We start from the raw sequence: 17,987 nt of genomic DNA, 5'->3' as shown, positions 1-17,987 counted from the left end.
ATAATATGCAATTTTTATAATTTTCCAAAAATTTTAGAAGTTCTCCGCTTCAAATAAATATCAGACAGATTTTTAACCGACTTCGAAAAGGAGGAGGTTACCCAATTCGATCAGTACGTATATTTTTTTTTTTTATGTGTGTTCACCGATTACTCCGAGATGGATGGACCAATCGGAACGAGACCTTTTGCATCTTGTAGGGTATGTCTTCCAGTTGGTCCCATTGAAAAAAAATTGTCATTTTTTCATTGTTATTGCAAAATACAGGAAGTTTTTAATGTCAAGATTGGACGATTTCAATGACCTTTTAATATGTTGTCGCGGACATGATTCTAAAAAACTTTTTACGGAAAGTTTTATAGTTTCCGAGATATTCGTGAAAAACTATTGTTACTACTACATTGAATTCTACGTATGCCTACGTGTCTCTACCGGTGCACAGTGGTCCAGAAACCTGTTTTTCGTGGCCAAAATTCAATTTTTCAAGTTTAAAGTTTTGAAAAAATTTTTTTTCCTACTAACTAAGAACACTTTAAAACTAGGAAACCCAAAATCATTTTCATTTTGGACGATTGTGTAACCGTGTACAACACGCTGAAGTCAAAATTCCGAAATTCGAAGTGAAACTAATTTTTGTAAGTATTTATTATAGATCATCAAATAATAGTTTTTGAGAACAACTTTATGCATATTAGTAGTTCTATTTTGATTATTCAATTGCGTCGGAAGTGTTCTTTAACTTATGTATAAATAGTGCAATGTTTTCAACAATTGAAACTTTGCGGATGGTTTTAAAAAAATGCTTAAAAGTGCTAGCTACCAGATTTGTTTTATAAGAAAGCTTAAACATTTCTTTAAAGAATTATATAAATTTTAGGTTCAACCTTCCTCAACTTTTAAAGTTATACGAATTTCAATAAATGACGTTGCGGCCACCGCGGCAGCATACGTATCGCTCGGGTCGAAGTGACTTCTGTCTAGAGTACATAATACGAAACGTTTTCTTTGCGAGACTCTTATCTCTTGTTAGTATTTATTCTTATAAACACGAGATAATAATCATTTGGAGACGTGTTTCAGCTTCATCGCCATAGTCTTTTAGTCAACGTGCTAGGCGAAACATCGGTGATAAAAAGTGTAAATTTAGTATAACTTTATTATAGTTATGCATATTAAACGGATTTTTTAGTTTTAATTTTAATTTGTTATAAGTATTTGTAAGACTATATGCAGTAGTGTCCGAAATGTCCTTAAGTATGTTTTATTTCTTTCTCGCACTTAACAGTTTCGTTCAGAAAGAGTTAAATATTCTTATTTTTGTAGACGAATATTCGTTCAAATATGAAGAGTTTTTTAATGGTTGGAGAAGTGAACTTAATAAAAAAAAGAGTAGGTGCTGTTTCTGCATATATTTTTAATAAAATGGAGGAAACTAATTTTCCTGAAGGGTACAGAAAATCTATTCAGGAAACAGTGCGTAAATTTAGTTGCAATTTATATACAAAGTGGGCAAATTCGTATAGTATACTACAAAAGTTTAAAGAAAAGAATCATGAATGGTTGGGAAAATATCTCATTATTAAAAAATATTCGAATATCGTTATGAGTCCTGAATTACAATAAAAAAATTTTTTTTAAATTATATTTTTGTATTTGTTTAGTTGTATTTTAGTTCTCTTAATTATATTTGGTATATTTATATTGATTATATTTGGTCAAAAGTCGATTTAGAGACGTTTTAATTTTGGCCACGGAAAGCGGGTTCCTGGACCACTGTGCGGTGTATGAGTCAGCATGCAGTCGCCGATTCTCTACTGTTTCTTATATACATGTGTACTCTGCAAGGCATGTACCGATTGCGAAGAAACCTTTCACATCTAATAGGAGATATTTCCGCGATATCTCACTTGCAAAAATTTATGCAATTTGTTATTGTTAATAACTATTGTGATAACTTGTATGGAACTTGTTATTGTTAAAAACTATGGTTATTGCAGTTAACCAATAAGAACGGTAAACGACCTTACGGCATCCTACAAATACTGCTCGTTCCACTAAAAAGTGTGAAATAAAATAATTTTTAACAAAAACTACAATCGACTTCGAAATGCACTAAAAAGTATGAAATAATTTCTACTTCATTTATACAAATACCCAACAGCTATTAATAAAACCTATTTACTCGTTAAATAGTATACTAAATACATTTCAACCTTTTCGGAGGCAGCGCAAAATTAAAAATACCCGAATATACGATGCTGCCACTAATGATTAGATAGGTTGTCGACGCCTGAATCTTCCTAGTAGAAGAAAAGTTTTTAATTTTGCGCCGCCTCCGAAAAGGTTGAAATGTATTTAGTATATTATTTAACGAGTAAATAGGTTTTATTAATAGCTGTTGGGTATTTGTATAAATGAAGTAGAAATTATTTCATACTTTTTAGTGCATTTCGAAGTCGGTTGTAGTTTTTGTTAAAAATTATTTTATAAACTCTACAATGATTGAATTGCTTCAAAATTTACAAGTGAGAATTTACAAAAATTTACATGAAGCAGCATAAAAAATGAACAAAAAGCAAAGTCTGTAGTTGCTTCATTGTTAATAACACTTTGATGAAACTATGACAGTGTTTCTCATGACTAATAGTGATGCGGCTAAATCGACCGTGACGCGTTCTCCTGTAAAATTGTGTAACGAATTTATTGCTTATTACATTTGCATGGTCACACTTTCGCAAACGTGTCACGCTTCAAAAAAGAAAATTTAAAAAAACTGAATAAATGAGCTGTTACAATTGAAAGTCATAGACGACACATACTAATTTTAGTATGTACTGAGATCTCATTATATAAAAAGATAGATAAGGTGAATGTGCTTGTGTAGAAATTTTCTTATAAGTAATATTTTGTTAATTTCATTCTCAGTATTTTTAAAGAATAAATGAAAATACTAAATTAAGAATACTAAATACAGTAAATTTTATGTAAAATAATATTTCATAAAACTATATTTTTTTGCTTTATTTAATGTATGTACAGTATAGAGCATAGTAGGTATCCCGAGGAACAGGGTTTTAATGAGTATGGTATTGCTACGATTTTTTGGTGAGCATACGAGTCCCACACGGCCAGGCAATCCTTGGAGGGAGGGGGGGGGGGGGGGGGGGTTGCACAGTACATAACAGTACATTTGTATTTCCTTTCTGATGACTGAAAAGAAGGGCATTCCTAACCGCCACCCGTAGGCTTTCTTAGTTTCCTAGCTCTATTCGTAGGTTACCCCTCTCAGGCTTCCATCTTTCTCCGTAAGCCATAGGCGCTCGCGAAGAGAGTGACAATGTAGGGAAAAGGCCCCGCATATATGTATGTATAAGTCTGTAGCTGCCCACCACTTACGTATAAACGTTTATGCAGGAAAATTTGAATTCATATTTATGTTATTATTCATATTTCTTAATTATATAGTAAATTCTATGAAACTTAATAATTAAAAAACAGGATAAGTTTCCGAAGGACCCCACCAAAAGTGAGAATTCAGCTTCGGTATATAACCTAAATTGACTACCAGAAATCGATTGTTCCGTTCCGAGGAACACGCGGTACGAGGATTTCGAAAGTTAGTTTATGACGGTTTCGCGACGGTACAGCTATTTTTGAGTAAACTTTGTAATATTGCCGGCAATAGTAGTTTCCTTTTTTTTTAACAATGGAGTTAGTTTTATTTTCGTTTCGGTCCCAATGACTAAATCTCGTCATAAATTGAATCTTTCCAAAGGGTAATTCGACAGCGGTCGTCTAACGATACGGAGCCTTCGAAGTCCAACCTGGATGGAAAAACCCCGGCGTTGTCGAACTTTCGAGGTCCTTCGATACTTCAGGTATCATTCCACCCTCTCCTGAACGAAATTGCGCTATAGGCGTAAGGAAGGGCGAACTCGGTACTCAGGGGACATGCTGATTGGAAAGTCAGCTTTTCGGAAAAAGCCAATCAACGCAGGCTCCCCGCTAAACGAGAAAAAATCGAGACGTTAAAAACGGCGACATTCGAACGCGACGGACACTTATGCTCTTTTTTCGGAGTCATACGTTTCATTCGGTCAACGTTCATGACCAAGAAATATCGGACCATTGTAATCGTAATTTTCAACTATTGTTTCAAAATTAATTTGGCAAAACAACGCGTCGTGACGGACTGCTAGTCATCAGGCTTTTCCAAGACTTACAACCTCGGAAGGACGCGTGAAATCTGTCGGCATTCATTCGCGACGCAGTGACAGACATCGCTCGGTCGGTCACCACCGATTGAAATTGGTTTCAGAGCTGGATGTCATACCGTTTTTTAGATAACATGGTAAGCAATTTTTGTACAATTTTGGGACTAGGTATGCGCTATTCGATACTGAACATATGCTATTCGATACTGCGCATACACAGAACCTAACCTTTTTTTTTCATGAAGAAATCTTCATGGGAGAAATCTTCTACAAGACACTCCCAGCCCCCCTGGAGAGGGGCCGGGGGTAATGCAGGATTCTCACCTGCTAAAACCCAAACGGTGACCTACACTGGGCTTGAAGCAGAGCCCCAGGACCATTGACGAACAGGAACGGGAACCCCCCTACCCATGGCGTTTCCACGCCCCATCCCAGGGGAGGGTCCAGCCTTTGACCCTCCCCCTGCGTGCCAACTCCGCCGACGCCGGCCACTCCTCGGGTCGCGTGTAATAGCGACCGTGGCCCCAGCTCCGCCCACCTGCGGCCCAGCGACTCCACCTTGGAGCCGCCTATCTGCGATGGGGGAGAGGGGCAAGCCCATTCCCCCCGTCCTATCCCCCCACTGCATCTTCCCTCAAAGCTCCCCCCTCATCCTGCTGGGACCGATGGGCAGAGTTATCAGGGCCCACCGCCCCGTCCTCCTCAGCTAACGGTGCCGTCGAGGGACCTCCCCCGACGGCGTCTCCTCCTTCAGGGTGATTACCTCCTCACACACAGAACCTAACCTAATCTAACCTAACGTAACCTTACCACGGTATCTCGAAAACGGTAAGACATCCAGCTCTGAAACCACCTTTAATCGGGTTCTTGTAGTCAATTTAGGTTATATACCGAACCTGAGTTCTTAATTTTGGTGGGGCCATTCGGAAACACAGCCAAAAATTATATCATTTTGTTTCTAAATCATGCTTCATATTAATAAAGGAATTCCTGCTTCTTATGTTTAGGGTGCTAGATCCAAATTTTTGTATATAGCCTTCTATAGAACTTTTTATACATAGCAATAACTTAATTTCTGTTAAGAATTAATGTAACAAAGGGTTTATAAATTGGGATTGTAACGTATATTAAACTTGAAGAGAACTAATTTACACATATATAGCTTATTCCCAAACATTTTTAATTATTAATTAATCTAATCATTATCAATCCAGTTTAACAATTCATAAGCAAAATGTAATTTTCTATAAAAAATAAAAAAATGAATAAATGAGAAAATATAATAAAGTATAAAAATGTTCAATCAAAATGCGAAAAGCTTAGAATAATTGCAATATTAGTTTAAACAATACTAATTTCTCAATTGCAATTTAAATTTTCGGCTTATCTCGGGAATAGTACCACACTTCAATTGTGTTCAAACTTCATACATTTATGTGTTAGGTTAGTGGTAACGTAAATATAAAGTGTCAACGTGCGGAAACTTTAACGTGCCGAGATATAGAAAATCGCGAAAACCGATCTTTCTCACCTTTTCTGGGAATTCTCTTCAAAAGAAAAAACTAACTTAACCTAACCCAACTAATAAAAGAAAAATAAGGTTAGGTTAGGTCGGGTGGCCGGGGCTACCGGGGAGGGGCGGCCGCTCCTTCCCCAACACCGATCGCGCGGCCCCGCGAAGCTTATGCGGGGCCGCAGGCCGCAGGGGGCCGGGGCTGGGGCCTCGGTCCCTATTGCACGCGGCCCGAGGAGTGCCGTCATCGAGTGTGGCTCCTGATGGCGGCGGAGTTTGGCACGTAGAGGGAGGGCCAAAGCTAGACCCTCCCCCGAGTAAGGGGCGCCAACGCGCCATGGGTGGTTGGGTCCCGGGGCCCTTCCTAACGCCCAATGTAGGTCACCGTGGGGGTTTTAGCCGGTAAAAATCCAGCACTACCCTCGGCTCCTCCCCAGGGGGGCTGGAGGTGTCTTTTCGAAGATTTCCTCCACGTGAGAGAAAAGGGTTGGGTTAGGTTTTTTTTTCAATTTAAACTATAAATTCGCTTAAGGAAGCTAGAAAACTCGATATACCACAACTTCACACATTGGCATTTCCACACGTTGAGACTTCATATTGTAGTTAGTTACCCTAAACACTCTTTACCTACAGTTTGAACGAAATCCAAGTGTGGTACTATTCCGAAGTCTTACTAAATTTTCCAATAAATAAATGTTACAGTATAATATTTAAATCTTTACTAGATTAATTTATAAATGATTATTAATTTTAATAGAAAAATCTTAAAATATTTCTTTTCCAAGATACTTTATTCCCAAAAAAAAGAAATTTCTCGCTACATAATTATGACTGGTTAAATAAATTTGAAATTTCGTGAAATTATTATTTGATTGAAACAATAAAAACCCAATACATACTACAATAATTGTGAACGTTACGTAAGTTACATTTTCTGTTAGCAATAAATTAATAAATTTCAAAGTAATATTACAACATCATATTTCATATAAGAATGTTGAATGAGAACTTTCATATTTTATAATTATCTGTAGCAAACTTAATTATCAGCCATTCCCACGCGCAGACTGCTTACTTAACGCAAGATAAGCTCGTTACGGGAAAAATGTAACTAAACTTGATGAATCCCTGACAAACGGTATCCGTAGATACTCGTTAGTAAGAAGGTAAATGAAAAGACGTGCACACTTTAATGGTCGACAATATTCTCCTTTATTGAGTCCTACTGATTCCTTTTTATATCTTCGGTTTCGTCAACTTTGAGGGGTACAAGCATCGGTGTATCAGCTAGGTACAATGTATGGGCGTGTCATCGGGGTACTATCGTACTGTCTCCCTCTTGATGCTGATCCAATCTGCGGTCCCAAGACAAACAGATGTGGTCACTATTTATGTTTTCAGACCTTTACCATTATCCTTTCCCAATCATATCTCTGACTGGCAGCTGGCCCTTTTCGCATGGGTCTTCCCAATATTTATGTATCCAACCCTTTTCCATTTTCCGGGCGTGTACGTGACCAGTTGTCCCTGTTACGTATATTTATGTTTCCGAATCCTTCCCAAATGCTGCATCACCAAATCCATCCCACAGAATACCCCTACCCTCATTTTTCCTTTGAAATCCCACTATAAAATGGGACTCTCCGCAGGTCTCGTGGTCAGTAGTTCACTGTCTTTCTACCGGTCGTAACGTCGATATAACAGTTGTATCAAACTTTGTCTCAACAAATAAAGTATTTACTAAACTACCAAACCGTCTCCGTTGATTCGACGACAGTACAAAGTATCGGTGTGTTATCGGAGTATGTTTGTCATCGTGGCGGCTGACGCATGATGATCTCATGTAGTGTAAACGGTTTGGAATCATAAGGGACAAAGATGTTTCAAATGTTACAAGCTCCTGCTTAGTCCTGTATTCTCACCTCGTAATACCTAAAAACTGCAGATACCCCGACAGTTCCAGTCTCAAGACAAGCACTTCCCATACTTTCATACACAGTACTCTCAAGAAAAACCATATACAATACATCCACCAATGCAGCCGTGCACACTTGCAATTAATGTAAAACACCACTTTGCACTCGATTCGTCACGATAACACCCTTACGTTAGTCAGTTCTAGTGCGAGATCCCGGACTAAAATAAAGAAAGGTATGAAGTACGTTGGACAGTGATTGACGACTTGAAAAATCTTGAAAAATAGACTTTGAAGAGTCTAAGATGAGTTGCATACCAAAAGTATTAGAAACATTAATATTGGGTTGTTTAAAGTTTAAATTATTAATCACATTTGTACATACTTAACATTCTTTCAGAATATCCGTAGCTACTTTTGCTTGTATTCATTGCATTTAATATAAATATCTTTCAGTTATTTTCATTCATTGAATCGATTGGTCTGACCCAGTTGGAATGCGGTTCAGCCCTGAAATGTTAAGCCAGAAGGCCATCTGGACGATTACAGAACTTTTATACGAACGACACGTAAGTAACATTTTATTTGTACACTTGTTACTTGTCGTTTTTCTTTCTTTTATTTCAAAATAAATCGAATTGTTACTTTATTAACACGTTGCTTGTCAAGCTGCTCTCCAATATTATGAGTTTAATTAAAATTAAATTGAATAATTAACAAAAGAACGATAAAAAATGATTCTGAGTTTCATTAACTCTTGAACAAAGGAGCCTGGGTCAATCGAGATCAAAAATTATAAAACATACACAAGGCTATTAATCTAAAATTAACATGTATAATTTTTAAATAAAAAGATGTCATATATTAGAAGAATAAGTTTTAAATCAATTGAATCTATAGAAAATGAAAAAAATTTAGAAGAAAAAATACAACCGACTTCGAGATGCTCTAGAAAGTGTAAAATAATTTATATTTTGTTTATACAACTACGACAATTATTAATAAAACCTCTTGCTGCATTAACAAAATGCGCTAAGAGGTATAAAATAATTTCTATTTCATTTATAGCAATACTCCACACCTATTAATAAAACCTATTTAATCGTTAAATAGTATACTAAATACATTTCAACCTTTTCGGAGGCGAGACAAAATTAAAAGCTTTTCTTCTATTAGGAAGATCCTAGTTCAGGCGTCGCTTCGGCGACCTATGACAAATGACCCATTTGATAATTTCAAGTAAACAATATTCAACGGGAATCAACATACCCATTGTGCATTAGCTACATGTATGCACATCAGAAGTGCTGCCAACTTCTGATACAGTCGTTACAATTACAAATGTTTTCAGCCGTATCTATAAGGTTCTGTATTTTTTCTTACGATTTATTAATTACCAAGTTCGCCATATCGCAATCAAATCGTTATTCGCAGCATTGTTTATTCGGGTATTTTTAATTTTGCGCCGCCTCCGAAAAGATTGAAATGTATTTAGTATACTATTTAACGATTAAATAGGTTTTATTAATAGCTGTGGAGTATTGGTATAGTAATAGTAGTAGTAGTAGTAATAAGCGGGTGGGGAAATAAAGCCCCTAGAGTCACCTAGGGTGGTATTCATAGTCGAGACTTATATCTTAAGCAAATGCTTAAGACACCCTCTAGATGCATAGTCGCGATTTAAGACAAACTTGGGAGTCGAATCTTAAGCATTTGCTTAATAAAGATCTTGCTCAAATAAGATTTTATATGACGTCAGAAAGGCCGTTTTCGTCAAGTCGAGTCGAACGTGGACTTAAAAAGATCTTATTTGGTGAAAAAGGTATGTCGCATCGGGTTGTCTTTTAGTAAAAGCGGATATTTTAAGGTTAAGAGGTGTTTAACCCTGGAGTGGGCGCGTGGTTGACATATGTCACCCACCTGCAGTCATTTTCTTAGAACTCCCTCCCACCCCTAAGCTACACGCTGAGCATGTCAGTACCTTTCCATGAGTGTCTGAACTTGAATCCTAGTTCATCAGAGCCCCTTTTTAGGCCCATTTTTGCCGGTACTATCACCTCGCTGCATTACCCGTGTCTACGCCTTTAAATGCAGCAATAATTTTAAGATGCAATACTAACAATAAAATACCAAGAAATGAAGCTTTACTTGATTTGGCTTGTCATATGGTAGAACCTCAAATTCAATACCGTGAAACCATAGCACAAATCCCGATTGAACTGAGGCGAAGGGCTAGGGTACTATTAGGCATTCAGCAAACAGATGCACCATCAACAACTGGACAAGAAGGCCCCCGCGGTCGTTGCTATGGTTGTGGACGCCAAAGAGATAAAACCATTGGGAAATGGTGTGCTAAATGCAATAAGTGGATATGCACTGAGCACTTAAAAAGTGTTTGTCATAATTGTTTCCAATTTTTTTATTTTATATTTTTTAGTGTAATGTTTTTTAATAAAATTATATTTATTAATTGTTTCCTTTTATTAACCCATATATTATTTTTTAACCGACTTCAAAAAGGAGGAGGTTACTCAATTCGATCAATATGTTTTTTTTTTTTTCTGTGTGTGTTCACCGACATGGTTGGACCAATCGGAACGAAACCTTTTGCATCTTGTAGGGTATGTCTTCCGATTGGTCCCATTAAGAAAAAATGTTTCATTTTTTCATTGTTATTGCAAAATACATGAAGTTTTTAATCTCAAGATAGGACGATTTCAATGATCTTTTAATATGTTGTCGGAGGCATGATTCTAAACAACTTTTTCCTTATGCTTAATTAACGGAAAGCTTTAGTTTCCGAGATATTCGTGGAAAACTATTGTTACTACTACATTGAATTCTACGTATGCCTACGTGTCTCTACCGGTGTATGAGTGAGCATGCAGTCGCCGATTTTCTACTGTTTCTATATTACATATGTATAGTCTGCAAGGCATGTACCGATCGCGATGAAACCTTTCGCATTTAATAAGAGATATTTCCGCGATGATCCCACTTGCAAAAATGTATGGAACTTGTTAGCGTTGAAAACTATCGTTATTGCAATTAACCAATAAGAAATCAATTAACCAATAAGCATCCTACAAATACTGCTTGTTCCACTAAAAAGTGTGAAATAAAATAATTTTTAATAAAAAATACAACCGACTTCGAAATGCACTAAAAATTATGAAATAATTTCTACTTCATTTATACAAATACCCAACAGCTATTAATAAAACCTATTTACTCGTTAAATCGTATACTAAATACATTTCAACCTTTTTGGAGGCGGCGCAAAATTAATAATACCCGAATATACGATGATGCTAATAACGATTTGATAGGTTGCTGACGCCTGAACTACGATCTTCCTAGTAGAAGAAAGTTTTTAATTTTGCGCCGCCTCCGAAAAGGTTGAAATGTATTTAGTATACGATTTAAGGAGTAAATAGGTTTTATTAATAGCTGTTGGGTATTTGTATAAATGAAGTAGAAATTATTTCATACTTTTTAGTACATTTCGAAGTCGGTTGTATTTTTTGTTAAAAATTATTTTATATTAAACTTCCTTAGGTAAAAAAAATACATGGATAATTAAAAAAGAGAAAGAAACAAGGGTGGGTGACACCTGTCAACCACGCGACCAATCAAGAAACATTTAGGAACGCGACCACTCCAGGGTTAATTGTGTGTTTCAGAATAAAATAAATGGATTCAATTGATATCTATGAAATTGAAGATATCGAAGATATTGATTTTGAAAGTTCAGAAGCATCGCGAATGCCGAAACAGTATATTCGCGATGCAAATAATCCGTTTGAATTTTATGAGGAATCGGAATTCAAGAGACGGTTCAGATTCTCTAACACATCTGTTTTACACGGTATATTACCCAAAATTGAACGGTACCTGAGGAAACATAATAATTATGGGTTACCCATTGCTGCAGCTACACAATCATTAGTCTGCCTAAGGTTTTATGCAAGTGCAAGTTATCAGATTAGTATAATCTGATGTACATATAATCTGGTTTAGTGTATGTAAAATTGCAGACGGTTGTTGATGATACGCTAGGATTGTCACAGGTAGAGGTGTGCGAGTACTCGTAATTTACAAGCCGAGCTGAACTCGCTTCGATTGTTCGAGCCGAGTCGATCGCTTGAATTTGCCGAGCTACTCGAAATCGTCGAACTGTTTGATATAAAAGCGAGCTACATGAAAAATTCGAACTACTCGAATATATTCGAGCAGATGTTTAGCCTAAAACATGTGTAACATGTTTTATAAAATAATTTCTTGCCCATGATTCCTATGAAACTAGTCGTTGCAATTGTATGAAATAGAAAAATCATAAAGTTTCTGAATCTATATGAGGAAGGCTATACCTACGAACTAAAAAATATTGAGAAAGAAAGAAATGGTAGAGTTGCTTAGAAAAAGTTTAATTTTTTGCATGAAAAATGATCGAGTGTTTAATTAGCAATTTTTGAATTTTACGTATATGTACCGAAAAAAATCTTAATTTGGGCAAAAGTCATTGGCTTTCTTCTGGAGTGGGACAGGTCCCTTAAAAATTTGTCCCTTAAAAATTTCCCTGGAATTTTGGAAATCTGAAATTTTGAAATTCTAGTGTTCCGATATTTTGAAATTTTTGAACTTTAGAAATTTGGAATTTTGGAATCGTTAAATTTTTGAAGATCTGTAATTTTGGAATTCTGATATTTTGAAATTTCAGAATTTTGAAATTTTGGAGAATTGTAATTTTGGAATTCTTATATGTAGAAAATCTAAAATTTTGGAATTTTGAAGTTTATAAGTTCTGGAATTTTGGAATCTAAAAATTTTCAAGTATTAAAGATCCACACTTCTGGGGAGAGGTCAGTCCAGACTTTTAGGGGGACCAGGCCCATCCTCGTCCCTCCTTAGTTACGTCAATGGCAAGAATAACATCTACTAAACATTTCTTACAAATTTCAAGTAGTTAAATCTATGGACATAAATAATGGTATGCAATGGAATTTCATGGTATGCATTTATTACAATATTAAACCATTAAATACAAGTAATATTTAATACTACAATTATTTATATACATTCACCAATGTTACAAGCACCCACGTTTCTCTAAATTTACATTCCTCTCCTTGTCGATATTGATTTGCCATGACCGTTTCTAAATTCGTACCACTTTCATGAATACAGAGTTTAAAGACGAGGTAAAGCTTAATTAAAGGACTAGATTCTCCACTTTCATCTTTCCTGTAGAAGCTAGAGGACGTCAAAGTTTCCATCAAGTAATCGTTCAACTTTCCAAAAATCAGTAACTGTTTCTTCTACGTTTGCCACATTTGTACATCTTCCGGATCTTTTGAATGTCCCTCTTGCTGAAGCCTTCTCTTTGTCCCAGCTGACCTTTGTTCGCACCCTGGAATATTTCGCCAATAAAACTTAGAAGGCCGCCAGTTTCCTACGGACAACCATTGGACATGCTAACGTGGGTGTAGAACGCAATCTCATAAAATATCCTTTACTGTAAGTATTGTACTGACAAGTGACCCACTTTGGTTTTATCAGGTCAGTCCATAAATTCGTGCATATCTTATTAATTCATTCTTAACCCTCGAACGGCGGATCATGGAGAGAGCTATGGAGAGAACTAACTTTAAGTTCATATCCTTGTATTTATTTTGTAAATTTGGGTCATGATTAACCCAAGCTCCGCTCTTCAAGGGTTACATACAGATCCCATTACTTAACAAGAATTACTTACCAGATAGCAAAACATTATTAATTAATATACAATTGTTTGAATAAATGTGTATTTATTGAATTTTATAATGTTCCTTAATCTATTAGCTGCGAACGAATTTATGAATTGATCTGATCACTGATGTAATTAGGTACAGGGCAGATTAGGCGTGGGCTTCCAAAAATGTGAACTGGCTCACTCATCATTCCATAATTATAAAATTATAAAATTTCACAATTCCATAATTTCCAAATTTCAGAATTCCAACATTCCAGAATGACAAAATTTTTCTGGAGTGGGCCAGATCCTTTAACTTTATTAACAATGTCAAGTGTTTGACATCTTGCGTTTTACAAAAGTTTAAGAGAAAATTAAATAATTTTAAAACCTTAGAATCTTAGAATGTTGAGATGGCCAAATCCACTCTCGCCCCTGCCTAGTTACACTAATAATAATAACCAAGTTTTTAGAAGAATTGTTTCCCATTCTTTCCATTCTTTTTTTGTCATAAAAAAATAATATAAGACTGGAACTGTTATAATTCGTAAGCAAGTTCAGAAAAGGCAAATGATTGTATAAATTTTATTTTGTTTGTACCTATTAAATTAACTACTGAAGTTATGACTACATATTATAACACACCCTGTATATTCTAATAAACTTGAAGAAAATCAATGAGTTGTTTTGATAAAAATGTTAGCTTATTAAAAACATGATTTCGAAGGTAAATTTCCTTTAAAATGGTAAAAGGAATAACAGTAGGTAACATGATACTGATCGCGTCACATGCTCATTAATAATTCTTGAAATTTACGAGATCTTTTTAAATTGCAAAACCATCTATAAAAATTATCATATGAAAGGACATAGACCTTGATAATATTAACTTGATATATTACATATTTACTTACTTTGGGCATTATGGTGGGTTGACCGTTCTTGGAAAACGCGTTTGCAGAATAATGCATCACGCTGCCATAATCATAGCCAACACCGAACGCGTCAGTGGTCTGTTTTGAGGCTTTTTCAAAATTTCCAGTATGTCCTAAATAGAAAAAAAAGAAATATATGAAATGAGAACATAGAATAATCTAGGACATAGATGAGGATTACGAATGACTGACGTCTTTAACCCTCGAACGGCGAACCATGGATAGATTATATTATTAATTATAATAATTGTATTAATAGTGATAGAAATATAATTAATAATATTATTGGTACTTGCACTTTGTTAATATTAATATCAACATTTTGACCTCTGTTACATATTCAGGATTATGATGTTTAAATATTTAAAGCATTTCTCTTGAGCCTACTTTCATTCATTTTATCAGATACTGATTGAAATTTAGTAATTTTGCAATAAACTTTGAATGGACCTCTCAAATACAATTGTACAAATAGACTTCTATTAGTCGTAGAAAAAGACGTAAGATTGGAAAAGTAATGTTATCATTATTTATGCTTAATTAGTATTAATTGGCACTTTAATTTTTAGCTTTTTACGCCATTATTCTTTACTTTATGTTTATTTAATCTATCAGATGCTAATTACAATTTGAAAATTAATAATTAAATTAGTCATTAGTAATTAACAATAATTTTATTAATATCCTTCTATTAATATAAAAAAGAATGTAAAATTTCAAAAGTTATAGATAGGTACCAAAAAATATGTCATACGCATATCTTCAAGATGACAACATAATTATTAAAATAATCAAAAATGATCTTAAATTTTCAACTAATACTGTATTTAAAAACTCTATCAAGTGTACTTACCATTCAAAATATTTTGCCACTGGATCGTCACGTATTCGTCCCTCTCGAATCTACTCTGCTCGTGCAAAAACCCTATTGCATGCATCAATTCGTGTATCACTGTACCCTTTTTCACCAAACAGCCTGGAACTTGAAGATTTACGTCCTGCTGTCCACCGATTCTTCCTACGCTGCTCCAGCAGCCGCTATTTCCAGCAGTGATTCTAATATAATCGTTCTCCTCACCAGTATAGGGTTTGAACTTGATGCAAGTATATTTGTGATAGTCATTCATGGCGTCGAAAATCAAGTTTCGCTTTTGAGTATCTGTAATTCCATTCGACCATGAAAAATTGCACATTGTCTTTGATCGTTCGTCGTATAAGTAAAGTATTTCATGTACAAATTAATTCTATTTCTGTTTATTTTTTTTTTAACTGAAAATTTATTCGTAAAAAGTCATGGTTTTTCCAGTTATTGCAGTAATCATTATCGTTGTCATATCCTTGTGTCACTTTTCAAATACACAGAAGCGCGGGGAAATATTCAAATTTGAAATAGTGATAAAAAAGGCGTAATACTAAAGGCATCAAATTAATTTATACACTTTATATATAAATAAAAAAAAGAATACTCTTCATTTTCAAAAATCAATAATATTTCTGAAACTATCAAACTGACTTGAAGTTCTATAGTGGTTAAGTTGCTTCAAAATTTGTCAAAGAAAATAATTGAACACCCGCTATTAAAGCCGCCAATTTATTATTATCATTACCGTTAAAGTTGGCAATATATGTACTATTGATATTGTACGTAGATCGTCACAATAAAAATGGACATATAGTAAGAAGCATTTAAACTCTAATTATTGATGATATACATTTTCAAATTTTAACTCTAAATTTTCTACCTTATAATATTGTTACATATACTGCCCTCGTAACCTAACTGATCGGCACGGATCGGCATAGATCGGTATAGATCAGCATAGATTGACACGGATTGGCTCACATACGCATATGTAAGATACTTTTATTTGCCTAATCACAGCAACTAACCAACACAGATCCATAAAACTTTTGTACGCAATTATATGAATGTACACAATAGATACAGCTTTCTGCTTTAGAGATAAATAAAAAAATACAATTTAGTATCTGAATTGCTCACAACACGAAATTTGTAAAAATTGCAGGTACATCAATTATTAGCCTTAGCAGAACAGCATAATACTAATACTATTCTTTTTCTGAGCCGTTGATTGTTCATCAATATTTAACACAAAACCGTAGAAAGACCAAGGAAGAGCTTAACGAGTTTACCAATTAGAAAATAATAAAAATGTATGTATTACTTTTCTCATCTAAAAGTTTTCAAAAAATTATGTGTTTTCACTTATGCCTTTAAGATTAATATTAAAGAAGTGATTTTGATTTGATAAACATGTTATTAAAAAAAATAACAATTAAAAATGAATTGTTACATATAAGACTTGGTTTTCTTAAGACAAACAATATCAATAAAAGTGAGCGTATAAAAATCACTTACCGAAATAAGGACTAATCATATAAGGCACAACACCGCCAGGCCATCTAGCGGACTCCGCTTTCAGGCCATTTTTTTCGAGCTGCGGCGGAAAAAGGATATCACCCTCCGCATAGTTTCCCAATTCCTCCGGATTTCTGTCCCAGCCCTCGTGCCAGCTCGCTACGATCGTCCCAGTTTCGTTATCGGGAAACCGATAAAGCATCGGTCCAAAATGCTGAAGATGAGCGATCACACCGTCAGGACTGTTCACCGAATTGTCTAACACGTCTCTTCGACGAAACGGCCATGCAGACGTTGAAGATAACAAAAAGACGAATGCAAACGAGAGAATGATCAGACTGTTCATGGTGGATAAATTTTCAGGAAAGAAAAGGAAATTCACGCTAGGGTCCGAAGCGATTCCACTGACGAAAATCAGCCAGTTCTTCCTGGCTTTATACACACCTGAAGAACCCCACCCGTTCGATGTTTCCGCTCGATGCGGAAGCGATCGGGGACGGTCACTGATAACCGTGGACTTTGGGTAACAGGAAGTCGAGATTTGCCAGTTCGATTCCTAGAAGGCTCCCACGATACACTGGACAATTGTCACGTATTGCTGGACGGTCATCGAATAGAGAGAATGTTTGAATGATGGTAATAAATGACGTTCATTGATTCATAATCGAAAGTCCTTTCGAATATTCTTTATGGCATAGAAAAGTTTCACGTGTGGATTGTCGTACTGAAGCTGTTGAAGGTTTCATTAGATAGTACATACCTTTATTTTTATATTTCATGATATTTATTATCCATCATTGCAAAATTTCGAATATGATTATTTCTAATTAAAATTAATTAAGGATTTCAAATAATAGGGGTGATGGATTCTTACGTCAATTTAGTATTTTTATTTTTAACCCTCGGACGGCGGACCATGGAGAAAGTTCTAATTTGTATATAATTTTGTACTTCATATTATTATCATTTTCTAAATTTTACGTTGCTCCTTTAAAAATTATTGTTTCAATACATGAAACTCTTTCGTTTAAAAATTATACATTTAACTTTAGATTAATATCCTTGCATATATTTTATAAGTTTGGGTCACGATGCTCCCAGGATCCTGTTCAAGGGTTAACAATAAAACTTATTTACTTTTTTAATAATTTCAAGTATCTAATACGAGTGTTTCCATGGAAATTCAGACATCACCGACATTGAATAACGGTTAAAAAGATCCTTATTAAATAATAACATAGAACGATGTGATTAATGATTATTTAGTACTTTAGTAAATAATTATGTACGTATTTTCCT

General features: G+C 35.0%; 1 protein-coding gene across 1 annotated transcript; it reads right to left on the bottom strand.

The window, feature by feature from the left end:
• Positions 1–12,821: 12,821 nt before the first annotated feature.
• LOC114880797 (zinc metalloproteinase nas-4-like) lies at positions 12,822–17,034 on the bottom strand. The gene is made up of 4 exons (XM_029197193.2): positions 16,689–17,034; positions 15,162–15,467; positions 14,288–14,421; positions 12,822–13,094 (listed from the first exon to the last, which is right to left on the bottom strand). Exons 1-4 carry the CDS (start codon positions 17,032–17,034, stop codon positions 12,945–12,947), a joined length of 936 nt encoding a protein of 311 aa, XP_029053026.1. The 3' UTR covers positions 12,822–12,944.
• Positions 17,035–17,987: the final 953 nt, after the last annotated feature.

Source organism: Osmia bicornis, chromosome 6 (genome assembly GCF_907164935.1).
Source record: "Osmia bicornis bicornis chromosome 6, iOsmBic2.1, whole genome shotgun sequence".
Classification (NCBI taxonomy): domain Eukaryota; kingdom Metazoa; phylum Arthropoda; class Insecta; order Hymenoptera; family Megachilidae; genus Osmia; species Osmia bicornis.
Note: the sequence above shows the minus strand (reverse complement) of the source record. Positions and strands in the feature narration are given on the sequence as shown.

What these genes read in the sequence shown, in the direction of transcription:
- LOC114880797 (XM_029197193.2), bottom strand. Translation starts at nt 17,034, where the DNA reads ATGAACAGTCTGATCATTCTCTCGTTTGCATTCGTCTTTTTGTTATCT. An exon ending in TATGATTAGTCCTTATTTCG is followed by an intron (nt 15,468 to 16,688) that starts GTAAGTGATTTT and finishes ATGGAATTACAG; the next exon opens with ATACTCAAAAGCGAAACTTG. An exon ending in AACCCACCATAATGCCCAAA is followed by an intron (nt 13,095 to 14,287) that starts GTAAGTAAATAT and finishes GGTTGTCCGTAG; the next exon opens with GAAACTGGCGGCCTTCTAAG.